This window comes from Gallinula chloropus, assembly GCF_964237585.1.
Source record: "Gallinula chloropus genome assembly, chromosome: 1".
Taxonomy (NCBI): Eukaryota; Metazoa; Chordata; class Aves; order Gruiformes; family Rallidae; genus Gallinula; species Gallinula chloropus.
This window is the reverse complement of record NC_140085.1, coordinates 143,409,197-143,429,023: the sequence shown is the minus strand read 5'-3', so window position 1 is coordinate 143,429,023 and position 19,827 is coordinate 143,409,197. Positions and strand designations below refer to the sequence as shown.

The window sequence follows — 19,827 nt, the reverse complement described above, 5'->3', positions numbered from 1 at the left end:
TAAATCTGTCTTTGGAATAGAGGTTTGAATTCAGGTAACATGAAAGGTGTGGATTTGAGTTGGGGCTTTTGCAGTGAACTGGAACGGAGAGCTGGTTTGGGGGAAAACTGGCCTGGCACAATGTTGACTTGGATAAATTCCCAGAACTGCTTCACAGTGGAGCTGCAGGGATCAACCTGCGGGCAGAAGGAAGGAAGGGGTGGCGTGGTGGGGAGCATTGGGGAGAAGCTGGGGGAAGGCAGGGTTCCTGTTGCTGGAGGTGATGCCACTGCACGCCAGTCAATGGTAACTGCAGTGTTGCTCACTGTGTGTGATGCAGTCTGTCAAAATCAGATTATGAAAACTACCTCTATATGGGAAATACTGCACAACTGCTCTTTAAAAAAATGCAAAACTTTAGCCCTGTTACTTATGGTAGTGTATGAAAACACCTGTCATTTCTTATTGCCAGCTGATGTAAGTCTAGTATAAAAATTACATTTATCATTGTAGCATCTGTAATGTCACTATTAACGTGCAAGATGATAATTTACCTAATTCTGACTGGTTTTTCCCTTTTCATTTATAGGTACTTGTTTCACAGTGGCAATCCAGAGCATCCAGGAGACATACTTCTAAACACAACTGTGGAAGTTTTGCCTTTTCAGGTAATTCAATCAATTACCAATCACTTATTGTTTTGTGTCTCCTCCATTATAGGATAAAAGTAAAACTTCCTCATGTAACAGGGTGAGACAGGAATGCTCCTGGTTTTGACTGTAGGATCTTAATGCTCTGGTGCTCTCATGCTTTTTTCTTCTTCTAATTGGTTCTATTAACAGAAAATTATTGTAACCATTCAGATGTTCATTCAGACTGCAGTCTCCTACCAGTGCTGTTGGTAATTTGGAGGTAAACAAGCTCATGTTCTTCCAATTCACAGCTACTATTTAAAACAAAAGAATAATCAATTGTCCCTCTCCTGTGTATTTTGGAAATGGGAAAGCTAAGTGAGCCTCCATTGAGGAATTGACACACACTTAAACCTTACTAGATTTTGAAATATCTGGGCTCTTGATTGAATGTGTTCCTTTCTCCTGATTACTGGTCTTTTTTCTTTTGTTTTTCTGTAAATCAGTCTAAATTTTGTGTCAGGAGGGCACTACGCTATCCCAAGTATATTCTTGCTCAAAGCCAGATGGTATGGGTTCTTTTCCTTCAACTAGATATTATAGCTAACCATTTATATCACAAAACTATGTCAGAGGATGAAGGAACTACTTCAGACAATTTTATTTTATTTAGTATTAAAATAGCAAGGTATTTCTATCTTCTCTTATACATGTGGTGAAGGTACCTTGAAATCCGTGCCTGAATGCTGAGTCTCTTATATATTTTAGTTTCTTTTTAGTTTTTTTTAAGAAAATGATCATGGAGGAGTTCACTTCTCCATTCTTGAGGTCTGCCTTCCTGGGAGTGAACAAAAATAGGAATTTCTGACCACCCTCACTCACCCCCAAAAACAAGCATGTCAGTTTGAGTCTAATTATATAACACAATATGTGGGATGTTGTATCATATTATAAGATTTATGGGGTTTGTTTCTCAACACCTTTGGAAATATATTCAACCACAAAACCCAGCAGCAGCCCTCACTTCATCTGTGCCTGAGATACCACGGGAATGCACAAGATAATGAGAAAAAATGTGCATCAAGTGTCTCTCTCTTGGGTTTTTGGGGTTTATTTTGGCTAGACTCAGTTGTGAAATCTCTCTCAAACTGGAACATCCCTTAAAGAAGTAACACTACCAAGCTTCCCTTGCCAGTGACACAATTTGTGGGAAGGTAAACAGGTAAAAATTTTGCATCAGGCCTGTTCCTAAGCCATTGGTGTCTGCAGGTGATGTCACCAATAAGAGAAGAGCAGCCGCAGAATGATGGGTACTGTCCTGAGGAAACGATTTCTCCACCATGGGCTTCAGTATATCTGGAAACCTGTTCAAGTGCTTTGATCCTGGTTCTCTCTAAGCAGAAAAAAACAACCCTTAGAAACCAGAGTCCCTCCAGACCAGATTTGTCTGGGACTCAAGCAACATATTAAAAAACAACCAACAAAACCCCAAACCACACCAAAAACCCACAGACCCCACTACTTTTTCAGCAGCCTCCCTTAAAAGTAGGAATTAAAAAAAAAAAACCCAACAACCTGCAAAAACTTGATGGATTTAGTATCCTGTTTTGTCAAGCATTTTTGTTTGATTCCTAGGAAATTCTGATGGTGGGTCTGAGTACTGGAACATGCAATTCTGGTTGTAATTTTTCAGCTGTTTTTGAAGCTCCAGTCTACAATCTCATTTTCTGGTGCTTATCGATACCCATCCTTTCTAGTAAGGTGGTGATCATTGCAATGCTTAACTTCAGTAGTCGGTGGCTTTTCATCTCCCAAATTCTTGCATCAAAAAGTAGCTGCAATTTTCCTTTGTCCTAAAAGAAGTCTCTAGTTCACCCACAGGAAAAGGTGGCAAGATCCTGTCTTTGCCTTTCTATATATGCCAGAAACAGCTAGGTATTCTGTTCAGGTAGCAGCTAACACATGAGTTACTCAGGGCACTTAAAGTACTTGTCCTTTTTTTTTCTATTTTAAAGCCAAATACTGTTCTGTCCTGGAACACTGCTGCTTTTTTTTTTTTTTAAGGTGTTGGCTTGTCTAAGGCTATGAAGAACTACTCTAGACTGGTTCATAATTATTTAGAGAAGATGAATATGTAACAAGAGTGCACACACATTTGTCTTTCTCTGGCAAAGTCGTGTGTCAAAACACGTGATCTCGTTTGTGCTTTGTTTTTCTAGAGTGAAGAACTGGTATTAAGCAGAGAAACCAAAGACAAGCGCTTAGAGGATGGTTACTTCAGGATAGGTGCGTCACAGTAGAAAGACAAGTATATTGTTACTATTGCAACAGTTAAGACCTTTCTATTAAAAACAAACCAAACCTAAACCTGAGTTTTGATCATTGATTTTTTGGGGTATGTGACCTCGTAGACGTTTTACTTTACGTTGTTCCCAATATTTCTGAGAGTGATGTATTAAAGACTAGCGTGACCCTCAATCATAGTGCAGCTACATCCAACTTTTCTGCCAGGATGGATCACCTAGATGATTGCAGAGGCATTTCTGGGTTGCACTAAGATCACTTCTGTCCTGGGCCAATGAACCATTAACAGAGACTGGTATTGGCACAGCCAGGCGGCTCCCTCTCAGGGAAGGTGCCAGGACATCTGCTGAGTCAAGAAGAGATATTTTACTCATGGACTGTGTGTAGCTTGCCAGACATGTGTTGGGCATCCCTGTCAGTAACTAAAGCAAGAGGGTTTTTTCTTAATGAATTGCAATTGCTGTGTATATGTATTAAGTGTCAAGTCTCAAGGGGACTTTTACATTGGCTTCTTATCTTATATAAATGAAGATCCTTGAAATAGGAATACATTATACAGGAATGATGCCCCTTGTCCTTAGTCCTCCTTGAAAACACAGGAGCCAGGGGCTCCATGTTTAGTTCAGTGATGCTAAATGAAAATCTGTGCCAAAATCTTCCCAGAGTTTGAGGTGCTCATACCCTCAGTGCCAAAGTTTTTACTCATGTGTAAACCCATTCAGATCTGTGTGCTGTGATACAACGTTCCATCTCATTTGCTGCTGCAAAGCTGAATCTGGTATCAAAAAATCGCTCTCTTGGTTTGAGGATGATGCCAGCCAACCCTACAGCCAACAGCAATAGGTTGCACTGGGGAATGTTGGCTCTACAGACATATATTTCTGGCCACAGATTTTGTACTTCAATTTGAACAGGAATTAATTAAGGATATACTTTTGCTTCTTTTGCAGGGAAATTTGAAAATGGTGTAGCTGAAGGAGCAGTTGACCCCAGCCTAAACCCTATTTCAGCATTCCGGCTTTCAGTGATACAAAACTCAGCAGTCTGGGCAATTCTGAATGAGGTGAGGGGGTGGTACAACCTTTTAAAAATAAAATGGGCAAATGCGGTATCTTTGTTCTGTCAGTGGGTTGAAGCTCAAAATTTTGGCTAATGCTGCAGTTACCCCTTACTGAGAAATGTAATATCTAAACCATGATTTTTTTTTTCTGATTCTCTATTTCAGATTCATATTAAAAAGCTAACAAACTGATCATGGAAATCTGCTTTAGAGGAAAGAGAAAGAGTCCTCGAAAACTTTTTTCTATAAAATCTGACATCCTTAGCAAGTCACAAGTTGTGAAAATACTGAGCATGCACCTTATTCCAAATTTCTTTCATTTTCACTTGAACTCTACCTCTTGTGAAATCTACTGTAGATGAGAAGATTGTATTTACCCTTTCTTATCTGATCCATCCAGACAGAAACTGATGCTCCACACTGACAATGTTTGTCTGAGGCCTAAGTCGTCCAACACTTTAATGTGACTTTACCATCTTATGGTTACAGAACCCTGCTACGCTTAACCTGTACTATTTTGATAGTATAGTAATATAGAGAAGTTGTACATATTGTTACATTCCTTGAAGAAGAAGAAAATATAATTATTGTTAAATATGTTTTATGAAGGGGGTACTTTCGGAGTTCCATTTATTTTCTATAACAAGAACCCTCTTTTATAGACTGTCAGGGATATATATTAAAAATGTTAGGGATATTTAATTTATTAAAATAATTTGAAAAGTACATATTTTTATGCAGTAAAATTTTAAATTGATATAGGTTTTTTTTATGAATTCTCTAGTTTAAGTTATCTTTCTACATTTTTCTTTGGAGATGCGAACATAAATTAATACCATATTTCAAGTATACTGCCATGTTAAAAAAACAACTGGATTAAGTTTCTAAATTACGTCGTTTTGTACACAGAATCTGAATGATGTTCAGAGTTCTGAAGAGTGTTATTCTTTGGGGCTATGAATTTCCACTATGTACAGTTTGTAGCCACACAAAAAGCATGCTGAAATGTCTTGTTTCATATGACGTACTAAATCCGCAGCGATTTTAGATTGAATCCATTGCATTTTAGAAGGATTTTTTCAATTTCAAACAGTTCTTTCTTAAAAAAAAAACAACTTTGTAGACACTTCCTAGCTTGGACAAATTTTTTCTTTACTAGAAAAAAAAATCACTCTCCAGCTTTGCGTTGGAGTGCCAGAGGTTACCTTTTATCTGAAGAATTAATAATTAGATTAATTTGATCTGCAGAGGTCTCCTTTTAAAAATTTCTGTTCTTGCAGTGGTTACCTTACACATTACAGTGAGTAGGTCTGGTTTATTTTTTACTTTCTCCCGTTGTTCAAGAACAAGGTTTCAGTTTGAGTCCTTTATCGATCTGTCTGGTAGCTCACGCTAACTTCTGATAGGGACTGAATTTGGCCTCAAGCCAGTACCCCGCCTTTTCGTTTCAAGGGAACGACAGGGATCTTAAATCAATTGGAAACTCGGTCAGGAGCAGGAAGTGGTTTGGATTGAATCCAGAGCGGAAGTGTTGCAGCACTAATGCTGCTGCTGCTGCTCTTAGGAGTCCTTCTGCTTAGGTGCTGATGTGTAAGGACACAGGCACGGGAGGATTTCAGTTGCCCAGTCAGAAATGGTCAAGAAGGAGAGGTGGAAGTGCCTCTCTCCACTAGGAACAAAGTGCCTGATTGACAGTGGAGGGAGGCAGCTACCCTGGCTTGGGGATTCTCAGTTTTGTTGTGAACCAACCTCCTGGAACTGACGTCTTGGAAGCCATCCCAGTTTTCCCTGTGGAATAAACCCTCTGTTATCCCCAACATCTTTGTGGCCAGGGCACAGATGTGCGAAACCTGTTGCAGGATCCCTGCTCTAGGCCAGGGAACTTGAATTTGTATGTCCTGCATGAAAGTTCTACCAACAGATTTGTCCTCTCTCTTGTGATGTTTTTTGTGAGGAGCGGGAGCCTACACCTGGCTCGCCAGCACTGCAAGCTGAAAGCCATCACCACTGGGATGTCGAGTCAACCTGTCTTGTCTTCTGCCCCATTGGAAAATTGTCTCAGTTGTGCAGTACTTGAGTTCAAGAGCTTAACTACTTCTACAAACTGTAGTCATTTTGGTCTAGCAGTGTCACCTGAGGACACAGGGAAGACAAGGTTTCTACGCAGAGATAAGACCACCTGTTTAGACCGACTGGTGTTAACTTGAAGCAAAGTAGAAAGCTACCAGGCAGGCTTTCCATGCTGCTTCTGCTTGCATCAGATGGTGTAAATAAAATGCTACTTGGAAAGCTTGTCTTGCCCATAGAGGCTGTGGGCGTGCACTAAGCACTGGCCTCATAAATAGGGTTTATTCTTGGATTTAGGAAGGTGGGTGAACAGACTCAGAATCCCGTGTGAATGTAGCCTATTGTGCCACAGACCAGTTCGTTATACGTGTAATGCAGAGACCTCAAATTAGTGCCATGTGTTGGGTTTTGTCACATGTTAGCTAGCCACGGTCTAAAGAAGTGTTTTAGGCTTTCTTCTCAGCTGTGCCTGTGAATGAAGGATGGGATGCCAGCAATTTGAACTCCAGCTCTTTATTGCAAGTTTTGCAGAAATGCATTAGATGTTGCAGCTTCCTAATGGAAGTAGTTTTGCTGACAGTGACTTTTATCATCTTCTGTAGGTTCAGAAGTTTACTGGTATCACTTATTTAAGCGAGTTCTGTGCTTCTCAAAGCTGTTCCTGGTGTTTCACAGCAGCTAATATATTTAAATATCTAGAACCTAATAGAGTTAGCTTCCAACAATGCTGAGATGAAATTTATCAAAGACAACAAATTAACTAGTGCTTGGGGGTGTTGTGTTTCTAAAGATTGTTGAATCTTTATTATATTTTACAGCAGGAGTTGGAAATACTCCGGGTTGCTTTAACACATTTCACATGTTCCTGAGTTTAGCTGCTCTCTAAATAAAAGTGCCACATTAACATTCTGTAGGTTCAGGTAAATTCCAACCTGGCACGATCAGACAGTGCTGCAAATGTGCTTGGAAATTTTGCTGAGAGAGGAAAAAGCAGTGAAAATATTTTGTAGGTAATGATCTCTGCAGACAGCTACTTTGGGCTTCCTACCTTTCAAATTCCAATTCCCAAGTCAGGCTAATGTGGTGCAAGTCTTCTGGAATGATGGTGGCATAAGATTGCAATGGCTGTTTGTCTCCGTGGCTGTTAGCTCAGGCACTCTTAATGACTGGGTACACCCCAGGGCTTGTGTCTTTGACACCTCTCGACTGTAAGCTGCCATTATTAACCCAGGAGTTCTTAGCATATTAAACCCATTACCTGATTATCTTTTTTTGGAAATTTTTCCCTGCATTTACTTAATTTCAGGTTATTTTTGTCGTGGACCTAAAAGTGTCGCCCCCTCCAAAGCCACTGAATCTTCCAGTAATCAAGTGGTGGAAAGTGTTTCAAACCAAACTGCTTCCTCCTGTGATCCTGTCAGCTCCTCCTGACGCTGTTAAAGCTTCAGAAAAGAGAACTTTTGTGCACCCAAAGGCATTACCACAAACCCAGTGATCTGGGCAAATTATCATTAACTACTTCTACTGGATGCCAGAGGGGCTGGTGTCAGGACTGGTGTCTCAGAGCTGACGAGGATCGCTCTGGACCAAGGAGACCCAAGAGTGTCAGCACAATCTTGCTTGGCTCGTTCAGCGGGTCGCCCTCCTGAAAGCGTTGTACATAATGTGGCTGGGATGGGATCCCAAATCAGCCCGTTTTTATTTCCTTAATTAAAGAGGGTTCCTAAAGCACTGTGTGCGGCTTTGTGCTTTTGCAGGCATCTCAACCATCTATTTGCGTTGATAGGAAAAACCACGTATCCATAGGAATATTTTCTAACTGAGCGGTGGCTTAGAAAAATTCAGATACACTTAGGATTTGTGGACCAGTAATAGACCAGACTCTCCTCTCGTTACTGCTGCTTGACTAGCTCTTTCAAAAGCAGTTTTTGAAAATACCTTGAGTCAGTTTAGTGCAAAGCAGTTTATACTTTGCCCACGTGTCCCACCACTCTTTGAACAGGCCAGAGTGTGGTTAGTCTTTGGCAAAACTCAACAACTGCCTATCATTTTTCCTTCATTGTTTTCCAAGTGTATTAACATTTCAGGAATCTCTGGGGGTTTTTTTTGTTGGAAATATTTACTCCAGATGAAGTATTGTGGTAATTTGTAGTTTGCTTCCAACTTGGGAAATGTTACTTTAGGTTGTGGGGGGAGGATAGAGTTCAGTCTCTTCAAACCTCGCTCCCCTGAAAGAAATGAACCCTGGGTTCTGTATCTGTACTGGGAAGGATGTATTCTGAAAAAGCTAAAGCAAGTAGCTGTAGTAGAAGGGGAAGAAACCCTTCTGGTTTTAAATCATCTCTACAATCACCAGCACAATGCTGAAAGGCTACTAAACTACTGGTGTTTTCAGGCTAGCGCTGGTTGCTGATGTAAAAAACGCACCCCACGCAGACCTGATGAATAAAGTCACTTTTCTGACCTTACTGGTCTTGTGAGGGGTTTGCTGATTTCCGCTGTGAGCGACTAGAACTTGAAGTAGCTTCATTTTGAGAATGGTGATGCCGCCTTTCGAGGGGACACACCTCGACAGCCCTAGAGGGAAGGTACTCAGCCCCCCAGTCCTTCATCGGCTTCGATGGTGTCGCATTGTAGGGCGCTAAATATGAAGTATTTCTACTGCTGAAGTGGGAGATCACTGGTGCAGGGACTCCTGTCAGGGCAGAGGTGTACAGCTTGGCCGCAGCTGCCTGCAGGCCAGGAGCTCGTGCTGCCAGCCAGGGCGGGAGCAGGTCCTGACCGGAGTCCTTGGCCTGCCGTGGATTTGGGGTTCAGTGCTTTCCTTGTGAAAAGGGAACGTTGCTCAGTGTCTGCTGGGAGGGGAACACGGTTCTCACCAAGCCTTAACAGTGGCTGAAACACACAGTACTGTAAGATGCACTGCCAGCATATTTGGTATTTTAAGAGAAATATAGTTTTTCCTTAGGGATCAAATTCTAGTATTGAAATATGAAGTCTTGCTATAACCAGTTTGTTCTTGCATTGTTTTGGAACCTGAATCCTAGTGCTCATGTTTCATCCTGGCCCCTCTGCTTTGGAAACTTGTCCTCTTCATCTTCCAGAAGGTGGTGACAGTCAGTTTATACTCCTGCCTTGTGGACTTTGGAATCACGCGCCCACCCTTGTAGCCAACCTAAACGTGTCCCTTCCTGTTCACTGACCTGCCACTCAGAACAGTGGCTGTAACAGTACTCACCGGACTGCCAGAGGTTGGCTTTTTAAAACTTGCTGCTATATTTGGAAGCCTGATATGGGTCATGTTAATTGTGCCTTTCATCTCTGTTTCTTCTGTGTGCCAGAGTTGTCCATGTATAGTTGAAGCAGTCACTAAAATCAACCTGTTCAAGTTCTTTCCTGAAAGGAAGGGGACGGGTCTGTACCTAGGACAGCTGTTGCTTGACCACTGCAACCCTCTGAAGAGCCCTACTTTCACACAGTCCCAAGGCAACCTACCCCAGTGGTGTTCTTAAACAAAAGTGCTTTCTGGTGTCAATTCAAACCCTCATCGTGTAGAGCTTATGCCAGTACATGCAAAATACCTGCAGTAAGAGTTATGCTAAGTAGACTTGTTGCAGTTAAATTTAAGCTACAGAGGTGTACAAGTAACTTGTTTTTAGGAATGTACTGCAAAAGTATTTGAACAAAATTGCTAACATGTTTACTGTTGTAAATATTTTAATAAAAAAGGACACTTCAAACTTTTTTACACAATTATCTACAATAAAGAGAAATTTACAACCATTTACAAAATGTTCTTAACTTTTTTCTTTACTGGCAAGACAGCTAAGATAAAACAAAAGTAACATTAGATAGATGAAGTCCTGGTTTTATTTCACTCTGTATTTATAAAAGGAACAGAGCATCTTGGTGAAGTTCCATCCACACGCTAATGAGATCAAATAGAGCACGATGAGAAGCGCAAACGGGTACAGAAGAATAGCTGTGTTCTTCAAAAAGGGCAAGGCTGAAAGAGAAGCAACAAGGAAGCAAGTGCAAAGTCGTGCTCTTTCACAGAAGGTGCCTCCTGTAGAAGGGCCTGGCTCTGCAGCTGCCCTGGAAGGGCAGGTTTGTCACCTCAGCCTGGCTTCTCCTGCCTTAGCAGAGGTTCCAGAGCACTGGAGTGCCACTTCACCTAAAACCTAAGGTGTCTTAACCTCGCTCTGTCATTTTTATTCAGCTCAAACATTCTGAAGTGGATTATACAGAGGAACAAGAAAAACAAGTTGCTGTGCTACAGCTCCACTTTGAGAAGTTGGTGTGGTGAAGAGCAGGTTAAGATGTCTACCCATCAGGAATCAAAGACTCACCAATCCTTCAAACTTCCCTTACCGGGAAGAAAGCCAAGAGCTGAGGTAGTTCTGAGCTTCTCCTTTACCTGTTAATAGACTTAACACTCACTCTCTTGCTTTCAGTCAAACAAATGGAAAAGAAGTTGCCATTACTCACCACTGTAACCCAGGAATGTCACGTAGATGTAGTAGCCGATCGCAATCAGCCATAGTGTATTCCCAACAAAATACCCAATGACAGAATCAGATATGATGACATCTGAAAGAGACAACTGGTCTCAGCTGGTTTGGCAGGAGCATGACTTTGTGCTCTCTGCTTCAAAATGCTCTACTTACAGTTGATGAAAAACAGCTGGATAAAGTGCAGAATGACTAGAAGCGGATAGAACGCGTTCAGGTGAACGTCAAAGGCGTAGCCCCACTCCACATCATAGTCTCTGTTCTGATGCTTCACCAAGTACTTATTAGAAACGAACCTACGTGAAAAGACATTTGAGTGTTGTTAATGTGGCTCTGCCGAGCTGGCTGACAAATGGGTGGTTGGAGATATGAAGCCGCCTGTGGTCCTAACCCTGTACCCTGGCAAAGCTGCTGCGATCTGGGAGAAAGATACACAAGAATTACACTGACCAGGCTACCCTTAAAGCTTTTTTGTTAAAGCTGGACTTGCACCCCTTATCTTCACCAGGCAGCTAAACCACTGCTGGTACTACAGAAACAGAACTGGCTGCCTGCTGGGGTTTTGGGTTGTTCTTAACTGGAAGAGGGCAGCAATTCACCAATGCAGTTACAAATTCTCAGGCCTGGGCCACTTCCGTTGGTGCACGCACAGAGAGATCACTTCAGATGACTGCCTGTGCGCTACCAGCCTCACACAGAGGTGTTCTATTTTGTCTCTGCAGAAATGGCACGCTGCAAAGGCAGAAAGGGGGCAGGGTAGCACTCCTAAGGCAAGCCCCCTTCTTCCTGAGAAGCAGTGCTAACAGAACGCAAGCTGCCTGCTGTTACAGGCTACCCAACAGGCCTTGAGACTCCCTTTTCTTCGGCTGAGGTTCTGCTGGCATCAGACAACTTACACCGCTGAGAAGAGGAACAAGAAGTCAGTAAGTGCTCAGGGACAGGCAGCTGGGAGAGCCGAGCTTTCATGGCAGCTTTCACTGGCACCCTCTTTGTGCCACGGGCAGGGCCAGAAAGGTGGAGCCCGGGTGTAAGGTGAAGTGAAGCAAGAGGAGGCTTGGACTTGTTCGGGATGAGGAAGCTTTCCAAAAACAGGTGATCCTGTACTGGAAGAAGGGACTTGAACCCAGCTGCAGCCAGGTGAACAGTAGTTAGGCTACAGGATGCTGACTAGAGGACAGAGGAAACCCAAGAGTCACAAACTGCTGGAGGATGGAGGGAAAGCATTACTATAGGCTCTTCCGCAAGCAATTTACAGGCTGCCCCAGACAGGAATAGATGTGAAGGACCTTTCATCTGTCAGCTACGGTTCTTGTATGTAAGTCATCCTGAATTATGCAATTACAAGCAGGAGCTCCTGAGGTCACTGTTTGAAAGGATTCTATCCCCTACACTGACTGGCATCAGTTTAAGATGCCAGCTCCATTACAAAGAGCTCCTTAAAGCACCCTTGCTTCCTTGCAGTTTTCATTGTCTGCCACTAACACAAAAACGTTCATGGTAAAATAAAAATTCCTCCTGTGGTGCCCTCACCTTGCCACAGCACAGAAACAGTGACTTCTTGTTGGTTCACAGTTCCCTCACTGGCACAGGACACGTCAATAACATGCTGAGGCTGCTACTGCCTCCCCCCTTCTGAAAGCCTCTGGCCATGAGACCAGCACCCAAAGCAACAAAGCCAACATGCACAGAACAGAACAGACGTCGCTTGTAGAGGAAACAGCTAAAGTCTTCAGCAAGAAGCAGGGGCAAACTGTGCATCGCCCTGCTTAAACATCATCATCCTCAGGCTCACTCGGGCTGTTCAAGTCACCAAGTGTTTTTTATCTGGCCTTGCTGCTGAAGATCAACCAGCTCAAGGAGAAAGAAAATAAGCTGAAACGTTTATCGTAATACCGACCTTCTGCGCAGGTAAAAGAACTGTTTTGAAATGGTTCAACATTCTGAACCAATTACCACAACAGCACAAAACCTACAGTCAATCTTTGCTTTATAATTTTGCCCTAAACAGGGACCCAAGTGGACTCTCTGTGTCCCAACAGCAACACTGACCTCAGTTTCACACACCACTACTCACCACATCAGAGTTGCAATCAGGAGGCCAACGCCAACGCAGTCTATGAAGACAACCCAAAGCAGCAGCTTTATTGTTTCGAAAAACCCCATGTCCAGCACAAATCCAAACCCCACAGTAGACACTGAAAGGAGAAAATATTGAGTTAGCTATGGAAAAAAAAAAAACAACCCATGAGATCTTAAACTATTTTTTTCCTGTTAGTATACTGCTTCCACATTATTTTTCTTCCTGAGATTTTTGGTCCAGCAGCTTATTTTTTTCCACCAAATTCAAAGTGCAGTGAGAGTCATTCATTATACAATCCCTTTCACAAATGGAAGAAGACTCACACGTACTTAGCTTGAATGATATAACAGCATACTGTATTGCTCCCTCCCCATGTTTTTGAAAATTGGCTCAATGCTACAATAGAATATTCTTTGTTTAATAAAAGCTCCTTGTTAACTCCAACCATGTGCATGGTGATACATACTTTTGTTTCAAGACTTAACAGTTTTGATATTGCTAACAGTGATGTGCTGCACAACAGATGACTAGGATAATGCTTCTTACCGTGTTTTCAGTTCAATCTAAACAGTAAGAAAGACACCCTGTTTATAGCTTAATTCTGAAATACACTGAATCTCTCTAGGGCCTTTAATGCAAAGCCAGGATTTTATCAGTATTTTTAACTGAAGTGCTGCTGCTGCATGGCACATGTTTTTGTCACTGCCTGTGACTTTACAGGGAATAGTCTGAAACGCCCCAGAGAATGAGTCAAAATAGATTAATTCAGGACTCTGTAGCACTAGCTATGCCTCCAGTTTTCTAATGCCTACCTTAACTTCCAAAAGGTTCTGCCATTTCCTTCTATTCTACATCGATTAAAACACAGTCCATATAACTTGGCCTGCTCTGTGTGTGTGTGCATGAGGTTAGAAGGCACCACAAATGGACATCCCTGAACCTTCCTCCTCCTCTCTTATGCGGTCTGTTCCCCTGCACTCACCGCAGAGCCAGATACTGAGAAGCACTAAGAAAGCAGGATCATCTCTTGCCCACTGGTCCTTCGTCTGTTTTCTGTAGTGAAAGTTCCTGTAAACCCTCTGTGGCGAAGTGAAGAGGTAAAGCATCTGCCACAGAGCGAACTCGAAGTCCATCTGTCGGAAGTGGAAGAGCCTCCGCAGGTACTTGTAGCGCTTGGCTCCAGCCGTGTGCCTGGCAGCATCCCTGGGGCTCAGCGCACCGTTGCCCTGGCTCCGAGAATTCACCGAAGTGGTTGGCAGCATTTTGCTGAGGAAGGAACGTCAGAAGACGCGTTGGGGTTTGTTTGCGGGGCACGGTAACGAAGCCGCCCCCCGCAAGGCTGGAGTTACAAAGGGCTGGGCGCAGGCGCGACCTGCGGCATCCCCAGGCGAGCCTGCGGCAGCCCGAAGGCCGCTTTGCTGGCGGCCGGGCTGCCGGCAAGTGGCGGGGAGGGGGCGGGCAGCACTGCCTCCAGCACCGCCCGCCTGCCATCCCCCCGAGCCCGCGGCCCCGGACCCGCGGGCTCGCTCCCGCACCGCGCCTCCTCCCACTCGCCAAGGCGGCTCAGGGCGATGAGGACCGAGGGGCTACGCGGGAGGCGCAAGGCCGGAGCACGGCGGCCAGGGCCAGGGGCAAGTTTTACCGGCCCCCCCGCTCGCTGCCGGGGCCGCGCCAGCCCGGCGCCCCCCGGAGGGACCCCCGCACCCTCCCCGCAAACAGCCGCCGCGCCTCAGCGCCGGGGCGGGAAGCGCCGCACTCCCCACTCCCTTCCCCACTCCCTTCCTCCCTCCCTCCCTCCCTTCCCCCCACCCCGCCGCCAACGGCCAGGTTCGCGCCCCAGCGCGCGGGGAGGGGGCGGGGCCTCACCTGCTGCCCCGGCCCCGCGGCGCGACCCCCGCCTCGCCCGGCGCCGCTGCCCGCCCGCCCGCAGCCTTCCGGCAACGTCTGCGGCGCAGGCGCTCCGGCTCCCTTCCCGGGGACGCCCCGCCCCCTTCCTCCCCTCGCCGGAAGCGGTGGCAAGGGTCGGGGCGGCAAGATGGCGGCGGCCATAGGCAGTGGCGGCCATAGGTAGTGGCACCCATAGGTAGTGGCACCTGGGCGGGCTGCAGCCGGGAGCAGCGTCGGCCTCGCCGCCATGCCTAAGTACTATGAGGATAAGGAGGAGGACGGCCGGCCCTGCGGGGGGGTGAGGGAGGATTTGCGGCAGTGCCTGCTGGAGAGCCCCTGCGTCTTGCAGGTGAGCGCTGGCTGCCTCCTGGGAGAGAGCCCCGGAGCCCACGGCCTCTTGCGGGTGCTGCCGGCGTACCCCCCTCCGGCGGGTTAAACCCGGGCCCGGCGGGGCAGGCGCACGGGAAGCCGCTGGCTGAGGCGGGCCCGGCCCGGCCCTACCCGCGGCCCTTCCTGCCACGGGCCGGGGGGCGAGGAGGGGGTGTCTTCTGGCAGGAGAAAGTTGCTGCCCTTGCCCGGGGGAAGAGAGAGGCGGCTTCCCGCGGCCCCGATCCAGCCCCCGGCGGAGGGATGCGCTTGTCTCGTCCCTTTCGGGCCTGTGAAGCCGTGCGTTGAGCCGGCTGAGGCGCTGGGTCTTTGGGAGAAAGCCTTGAGTCGCCGCACCTCATCCAGATCACCCCTGAGGGGGTGTGAGGGCGCTCTGGCAAACCGCACGCGGCCATCGCGTTTCCAATCCTTTATTTTTCATCTGACAGGAAAACAAAAGCCCTAAGCAGTGCTTGAGGGAAGGATACTGTAAGAGCTTGCAAGTGACGTTTTTTGCGTGCAAACGATCAATGGTAAGTGTTTGTAGTGTATTTTCTTCTGCCGCCGGCAGAAGCAGTTGCTTCCAGTCCTTTTCCCTGCTTGCTGAAGAAGGCCTCTTTTATTTCGGTAAACCTTGTGCCACAAAGCAGAATAAACAGGTCCTGCCTTGGGATTCCATTTAAAATATGGATATTGTACACTGTTCTTGTGAAGAAAAAGTTGTGGACTGTGAATAAGATGTAAGAAAACACACTGAAATCGAATTTTATGACACTTGCAATAGGGGTTGATTTTTTTTTTAAGCTTCAGCTTAAACAATGTTAGACCAGCTAGTTGTAGAGTACTGACAAAGTAATTTATGCCTGTAAGCAAACAACATTTAAGTGAAAAGGGTGTCCTGCTGAAAGAAACTTACAGTGTTCATGCAGGCTCTTGCAATTGGCATTTTTCCCTGGGGATGTTAGTTCATTATGGTGGGTTTTTTTTGGTTTGGGATTTTGTTTGGTTTTTAATTTTTACATTGTGAGCTATCACGTATGGTAGTGAGAAGCCAGTTGTTAAAAAAATGTAATTAGATAAAGTTTCCTCAACTTTGGTAGGAGCTCCTTGTCTAGAAGCATCTTGTTTGTGTTACCATAACACTTCAAAAACAAAAATACTAAGACATGGCAAGGATGGTTTCAAAACTTTCTAACCATGAGTAGTGCAGACTTGTTTTTGTTTTTAGCTGATGTGATGCATCATGAAGAATATACAGCTGGAACTGTACCTGAAGTTTTCCTTCCATGCAGTGTTTTTGCTGAAGTCATAGCAGCTTTTTGTACCTCTCATATACGATCTGCAGTAATCCATAAAGTGACAAATTATTGCTTCTGTGGACAGGAAAAAAAAATGCTGTGTATGTAATGCTTGAAATACCCTCCTGTCTCTGTGGTAGCAACATGTGTATCTCCAGATGATGGGCCTTATTCCTGCCTGTGGATCCTTCCAGGAGCCTGATGTTCATGTGGGAAGCAGCCTGGCTCTCACGTGATCCTATTTAACTGCTTCAAATTCTAAGGCTGAAGAAAGTTAACTCTGTAAATTTCAATAATGGTGCCCTGCCCAATTCTTTACTGTGGGTAGTAGTGAGGAATAAAGAGTATTTACAAACAAGGTAGATGTTAGGTACAGTTTAAAATATGCTAAAATCATTAGGGGGTTTTCCTAGGTGCTGTTTTCTTTGTAAGGAAATGCAGTGATCTCTTACCAGAGGAGTAAACTTTACTATGCCTCAGATACTAAAGTAAGAACAAGGTTTAATTTAGAAGCTCTTTGGTTGTTGCCCCCTTGCTCTTTGTGAATTTCACTGCAGTTCTGAAGAAGGGTTGGTAAAAGGAAGTGAAAGATAACATCCTTCACCTAGTAGCTGAATGTGTCTGAATTGCAATCTGTGACTGCCATCTCCAAGGCTGACTGACTAAATTCAGAAGAATTCTCCCAAGATCAAAGTGGTTTTTTTTTTTTTCTGCTGGGCTGGGAGTGAAATTGCAGTTTAGCTTCAGTAGGTGCTGCACCATCGCTGTTATTTCAGCTTTACTGCTGATTTTTGCCTTTCATTAATTGTTTTTTTGGTAACTGCTAAGGAAAAAACATGAAGATTTTACAAGCTGAATATTATTTTGGTTTTTACTGATTTTTTTTTTTAGACATTTTTTAAGTTATCCCTGCCCTCACTGACCTTTTCTGTGACTCCCATCTCAACCAAATTTGAATATTCCTCCTTCAGCTTGTCAGTTAAATTTGGAAAAACAAATCTAAGCAGATATACACTAGCTCGTTTTCATGTGTCCCTCGCCATCCCACTATGCTCTTCCATCGCTTGTTTTATGCTGACAGAGTTTCAGAATGCACCTAACTAATTTTGTGTGAAATTTCAGATACTACAGTGTCTGTTTCCTTGGGAGAATCTTAGGACTTGCTGGCTGCATCGCTAATTTTCCTTCCTGTAACACTGCAAAGTGCCAAGATAGCAGGAGCACTTTAAAGTCAATCTTTTGAGAAATGTAGGGTTTTTACTATCTTGACTTCAATTTTCAGTTGGATACCAGGGCAAGGTTCAGAGGAAGGAAGGGATACTGAAGCCCTCCTGAAGAGACCCAGCCATGGGAGGAGGAGAAGAGGGCTCATCAGCAAACTCACTGCAAGCAAAACGGACGCTGGAGTAGGATGGTTGTACCTGCTGCATCCTTTCACACAGCTTCTTCATGGAAGGTGTCTACTCCTGGGCATGCTGAAAGATTCACCTGGATCTGCATTTAAATGTTAAAAGCTGCAAGCTCTGCCCAAAATGGGTACTTGTCAGGCACTTGTAATAAAGTAATTTAAAAATCCAGAATGAGCTGCAGAGCTTCTCCTCGTGTTTTGAAGTGAAGTTGTCTGTTGTAGTTTTACCAACTCTGAGCATGTTTTGCTGTGACAAATAGTACAAGATCAGGAATTAGGCCTTTGCTCAACTCCTATCCCGGAGGGTACCTCGTGATAGAGCTCTTCTCAGAGATGACAAGTTGACCAAGGGTGTGAAATGTATGTGCAAGCTGATTCCTCCCCAAGAGGTTTGTTACTAAATAAAGCTAAAACCTAAAATTATGTAAAACTAAATAACAGGCTGGAGTGGTGATGTTTTTGCAGTGCCATGTATATGAGGATGGCATCTCTTTCCTTGTGCTACAAATTCCTTTTACTGTGATGATTGATGCACCTGTTTATTAACAGAATCTCATTGGAGAACTAGGTTGAAATTTGGTTACTCTAAATTAAAATGTCTGATTTATCCTTCAGTAGTCTGCTTTCTCCTTGTATTGACACAAGAGAAGTACAGCGTTACTCTAGTCTGTGATTTGAAAGTTGTATGCCCTGATATAGCTAATTATGTATATATCTTTGGGTGGGTGAGGAGTGTTACAACAGCCCAACAGCCGAGATCACGGCTGTTATTACTGTGTCCTAGAACTATTTACAACAATATTGAAGTCCCTCTGAGATGACCCTGAATGATCTTTCTGCGTTGGTTTCCAAATGAGTGTATAAATACTAATCCAAACTGGGGATGGTGATCTGGACCTTATTGTCTTTACAGGAAGTTGGGTTCCACAAATTTACTTTGTACTTTATAGGCACTTTTCTTTTTACTTGGTCACTTCTGAATTCTTTGTTTCACGTTTACAGTGTAAAACGTTCAAATTGCCATTCACATTAATTTAAATTGTGACTAGTTTCTGCTATGTACTTCTTAAAACTTGCTCTTCCTTTAGAATTTTTTTTTGTTCATAGTCAAATTTTACATCGTTTCGTAAGTTATAAAGCAGCTGCAGCGAAAAAACAAAGAAATTAATAGAGGACAGTATTGTTTTGCTTTTCCTTGATCAAGGATGAGTGTGGCGTATCTGTCTGTGGTATGATGCTGTCCTTTGAGACATAGATAACATCTATTGGGCTCTCTTGCCCCACCTTGGTAAGGAATTTATGGGATTTATGGAGGTAACAAGGATTAAGTGGTGCTTAAATCGTGACTGTGTCAATACTTCATCGTTCTGTTTAAGAACTTGTTTCTGAAGAATATTTCTTTTTCCTACCTCCTTCCTTACCTTTGGAAGCATTTAAGAAAAAAATCGTGTAACTTACGGAAACTCAAGTAACTTCAGATGAGCTGATTAGGAACAAAATTAGGAAATAATGAGAGAGGAGAGTGTCACAGTCACTGCTTTTCTTGGCTAAAGCTTACAGCCACGTGGCTGATCTACATTTAGCCTGAACAGATGCACGCCATGCTTACTGCTTGTAAAATTGATGATTTCAGTGAATGAGTTCATGTTGATGATTTAATTCTGTCTTAAGCAACTACTCTCATCAGTCAAAATATGTTTATGTTCCTGGTGTAGGATTTTATTTTTGCAATCATAAATAACACCAATGTCACATTTTGATGTTCTGTTGATCACGTGAAAGCTGGTTCATTTGTTGAAGAGCTGTCAGCATCCTTTGCTTTCTGCACCCTGGTTACTGTATGCTCTCTTTGTGTGCACTAAAGTTATAAATTGAGGTGATGTCTATGAGTGTATTCTTAACTTGGCACTCTGGTTTCAAAGTATTACTCACAAGCCTTCTCTGTGTGGGGCAGGGGGGATAGAAAAGGGAGTACAAAACAAATGTAAAGCGACTTGATAGGTAGTTAAATGTCAGAGAGTGGGAATGGTGTGTGGTTTTGGTAGTTAAGGACTCTTCCACGGTCTGCCCTGCCACAGGGGACTACAGGTGTGATGCTTCAGGTGAGCTGTTTCTCTGCCATAATCACTGAGCTGCACCTAAAGGTGCTGCCCACCTCCTTTTGGAAAGGAGCAGACAGATAACAGGTCACAGTCAGACAGCTGGTGTCCTGTCTTTTGCTGAGACAGGGGTTCT

General features: G+C 44.1%; 3 protein-coding genes across 3 annotated transcripts in view; 2 read left to right on the top strand and 1 right to left on the bottom strand.

Moving 5' to 3' along the window:
* The window catches only part of MGAT4A (alpha-1,3-mannosyl-glycoprotein 4-beta-N-acetylglucosaminyltransferase A), a gene marked incomplete at both ends in the record, with an annotated part of 69,075 nt that extends 64,908 nt beyond the window's left edge, over positions 1-4,167 (top strand). The window contains 4 exons of the mRNA XM_084279109.1: positions 569-647; positions 2,831-2,897; positions 3,866-3,978; positions 4,141-4,167. Of these exons, the coding sequence (XP_084135235.1) occupies positions 569-647; positions 2,831-2,897; positions 3,866-3,978; positions 4,141-4,167 (286 nt within the window). The remainder of the gene's footprint in view (positions 1-568; positions 648-2,830; positions 2,898-3,865; positions 3,979-4,140) is intronic.
* A 4,743-nt stretch (positions 4,168-8,910) lies between these two features.
* On the bottom strand, positions 8,911-14,544 carry UNC50 (unc-50 inner nuclear membrane RNA binding protein). The gene is made up of 6 exons (XM_084273555.1): positions 14,500-14,544; positions 13,616-13,899; positions 12,628-12,748; positions 10,710-10,849; positions 10,531-10,632; positions 8,911-10,048 (listed from the first exon to the last, which is right to left on the bottom strand). The coding sequence occupies exons 2-6, from the start codon at positions 13,893-13,895 to the stop codon at positions 9,912-9,914; spliced, it is 780 nt and encodes a 259-aa protein (XP_084129681.1). The 5' UTR covers positions 13,896-13,899; positions 14,500-14,544; the 3' UTR covers positions 8,911-9,911.
* Positions 14,545-14,655: 111 nt separating this feature from the next.
* Positions 14,656-18,564, top strand: COA5 (cytochrome c oxidase assembly factor 5). Its single transcript, XM_084279610.1, has 3 exons — positions 14,656-14,869; positions 15,336-15,419; positions 17,467-18,564. The coding sequence occupies exons 1-3, from the start codon at positions 14,768-14,770 to the stop codon at positions 17,506-17,508; spliced, it is 228 nt and encodes a 75-aa protein (XP_084135736.1). The 5' UTR covers positions 14,656-14,767; the 3' UTR covers positions 17,509-18,564.
* Positions 18,565-19,827: the final 1,263 nt, after the last annotated feature.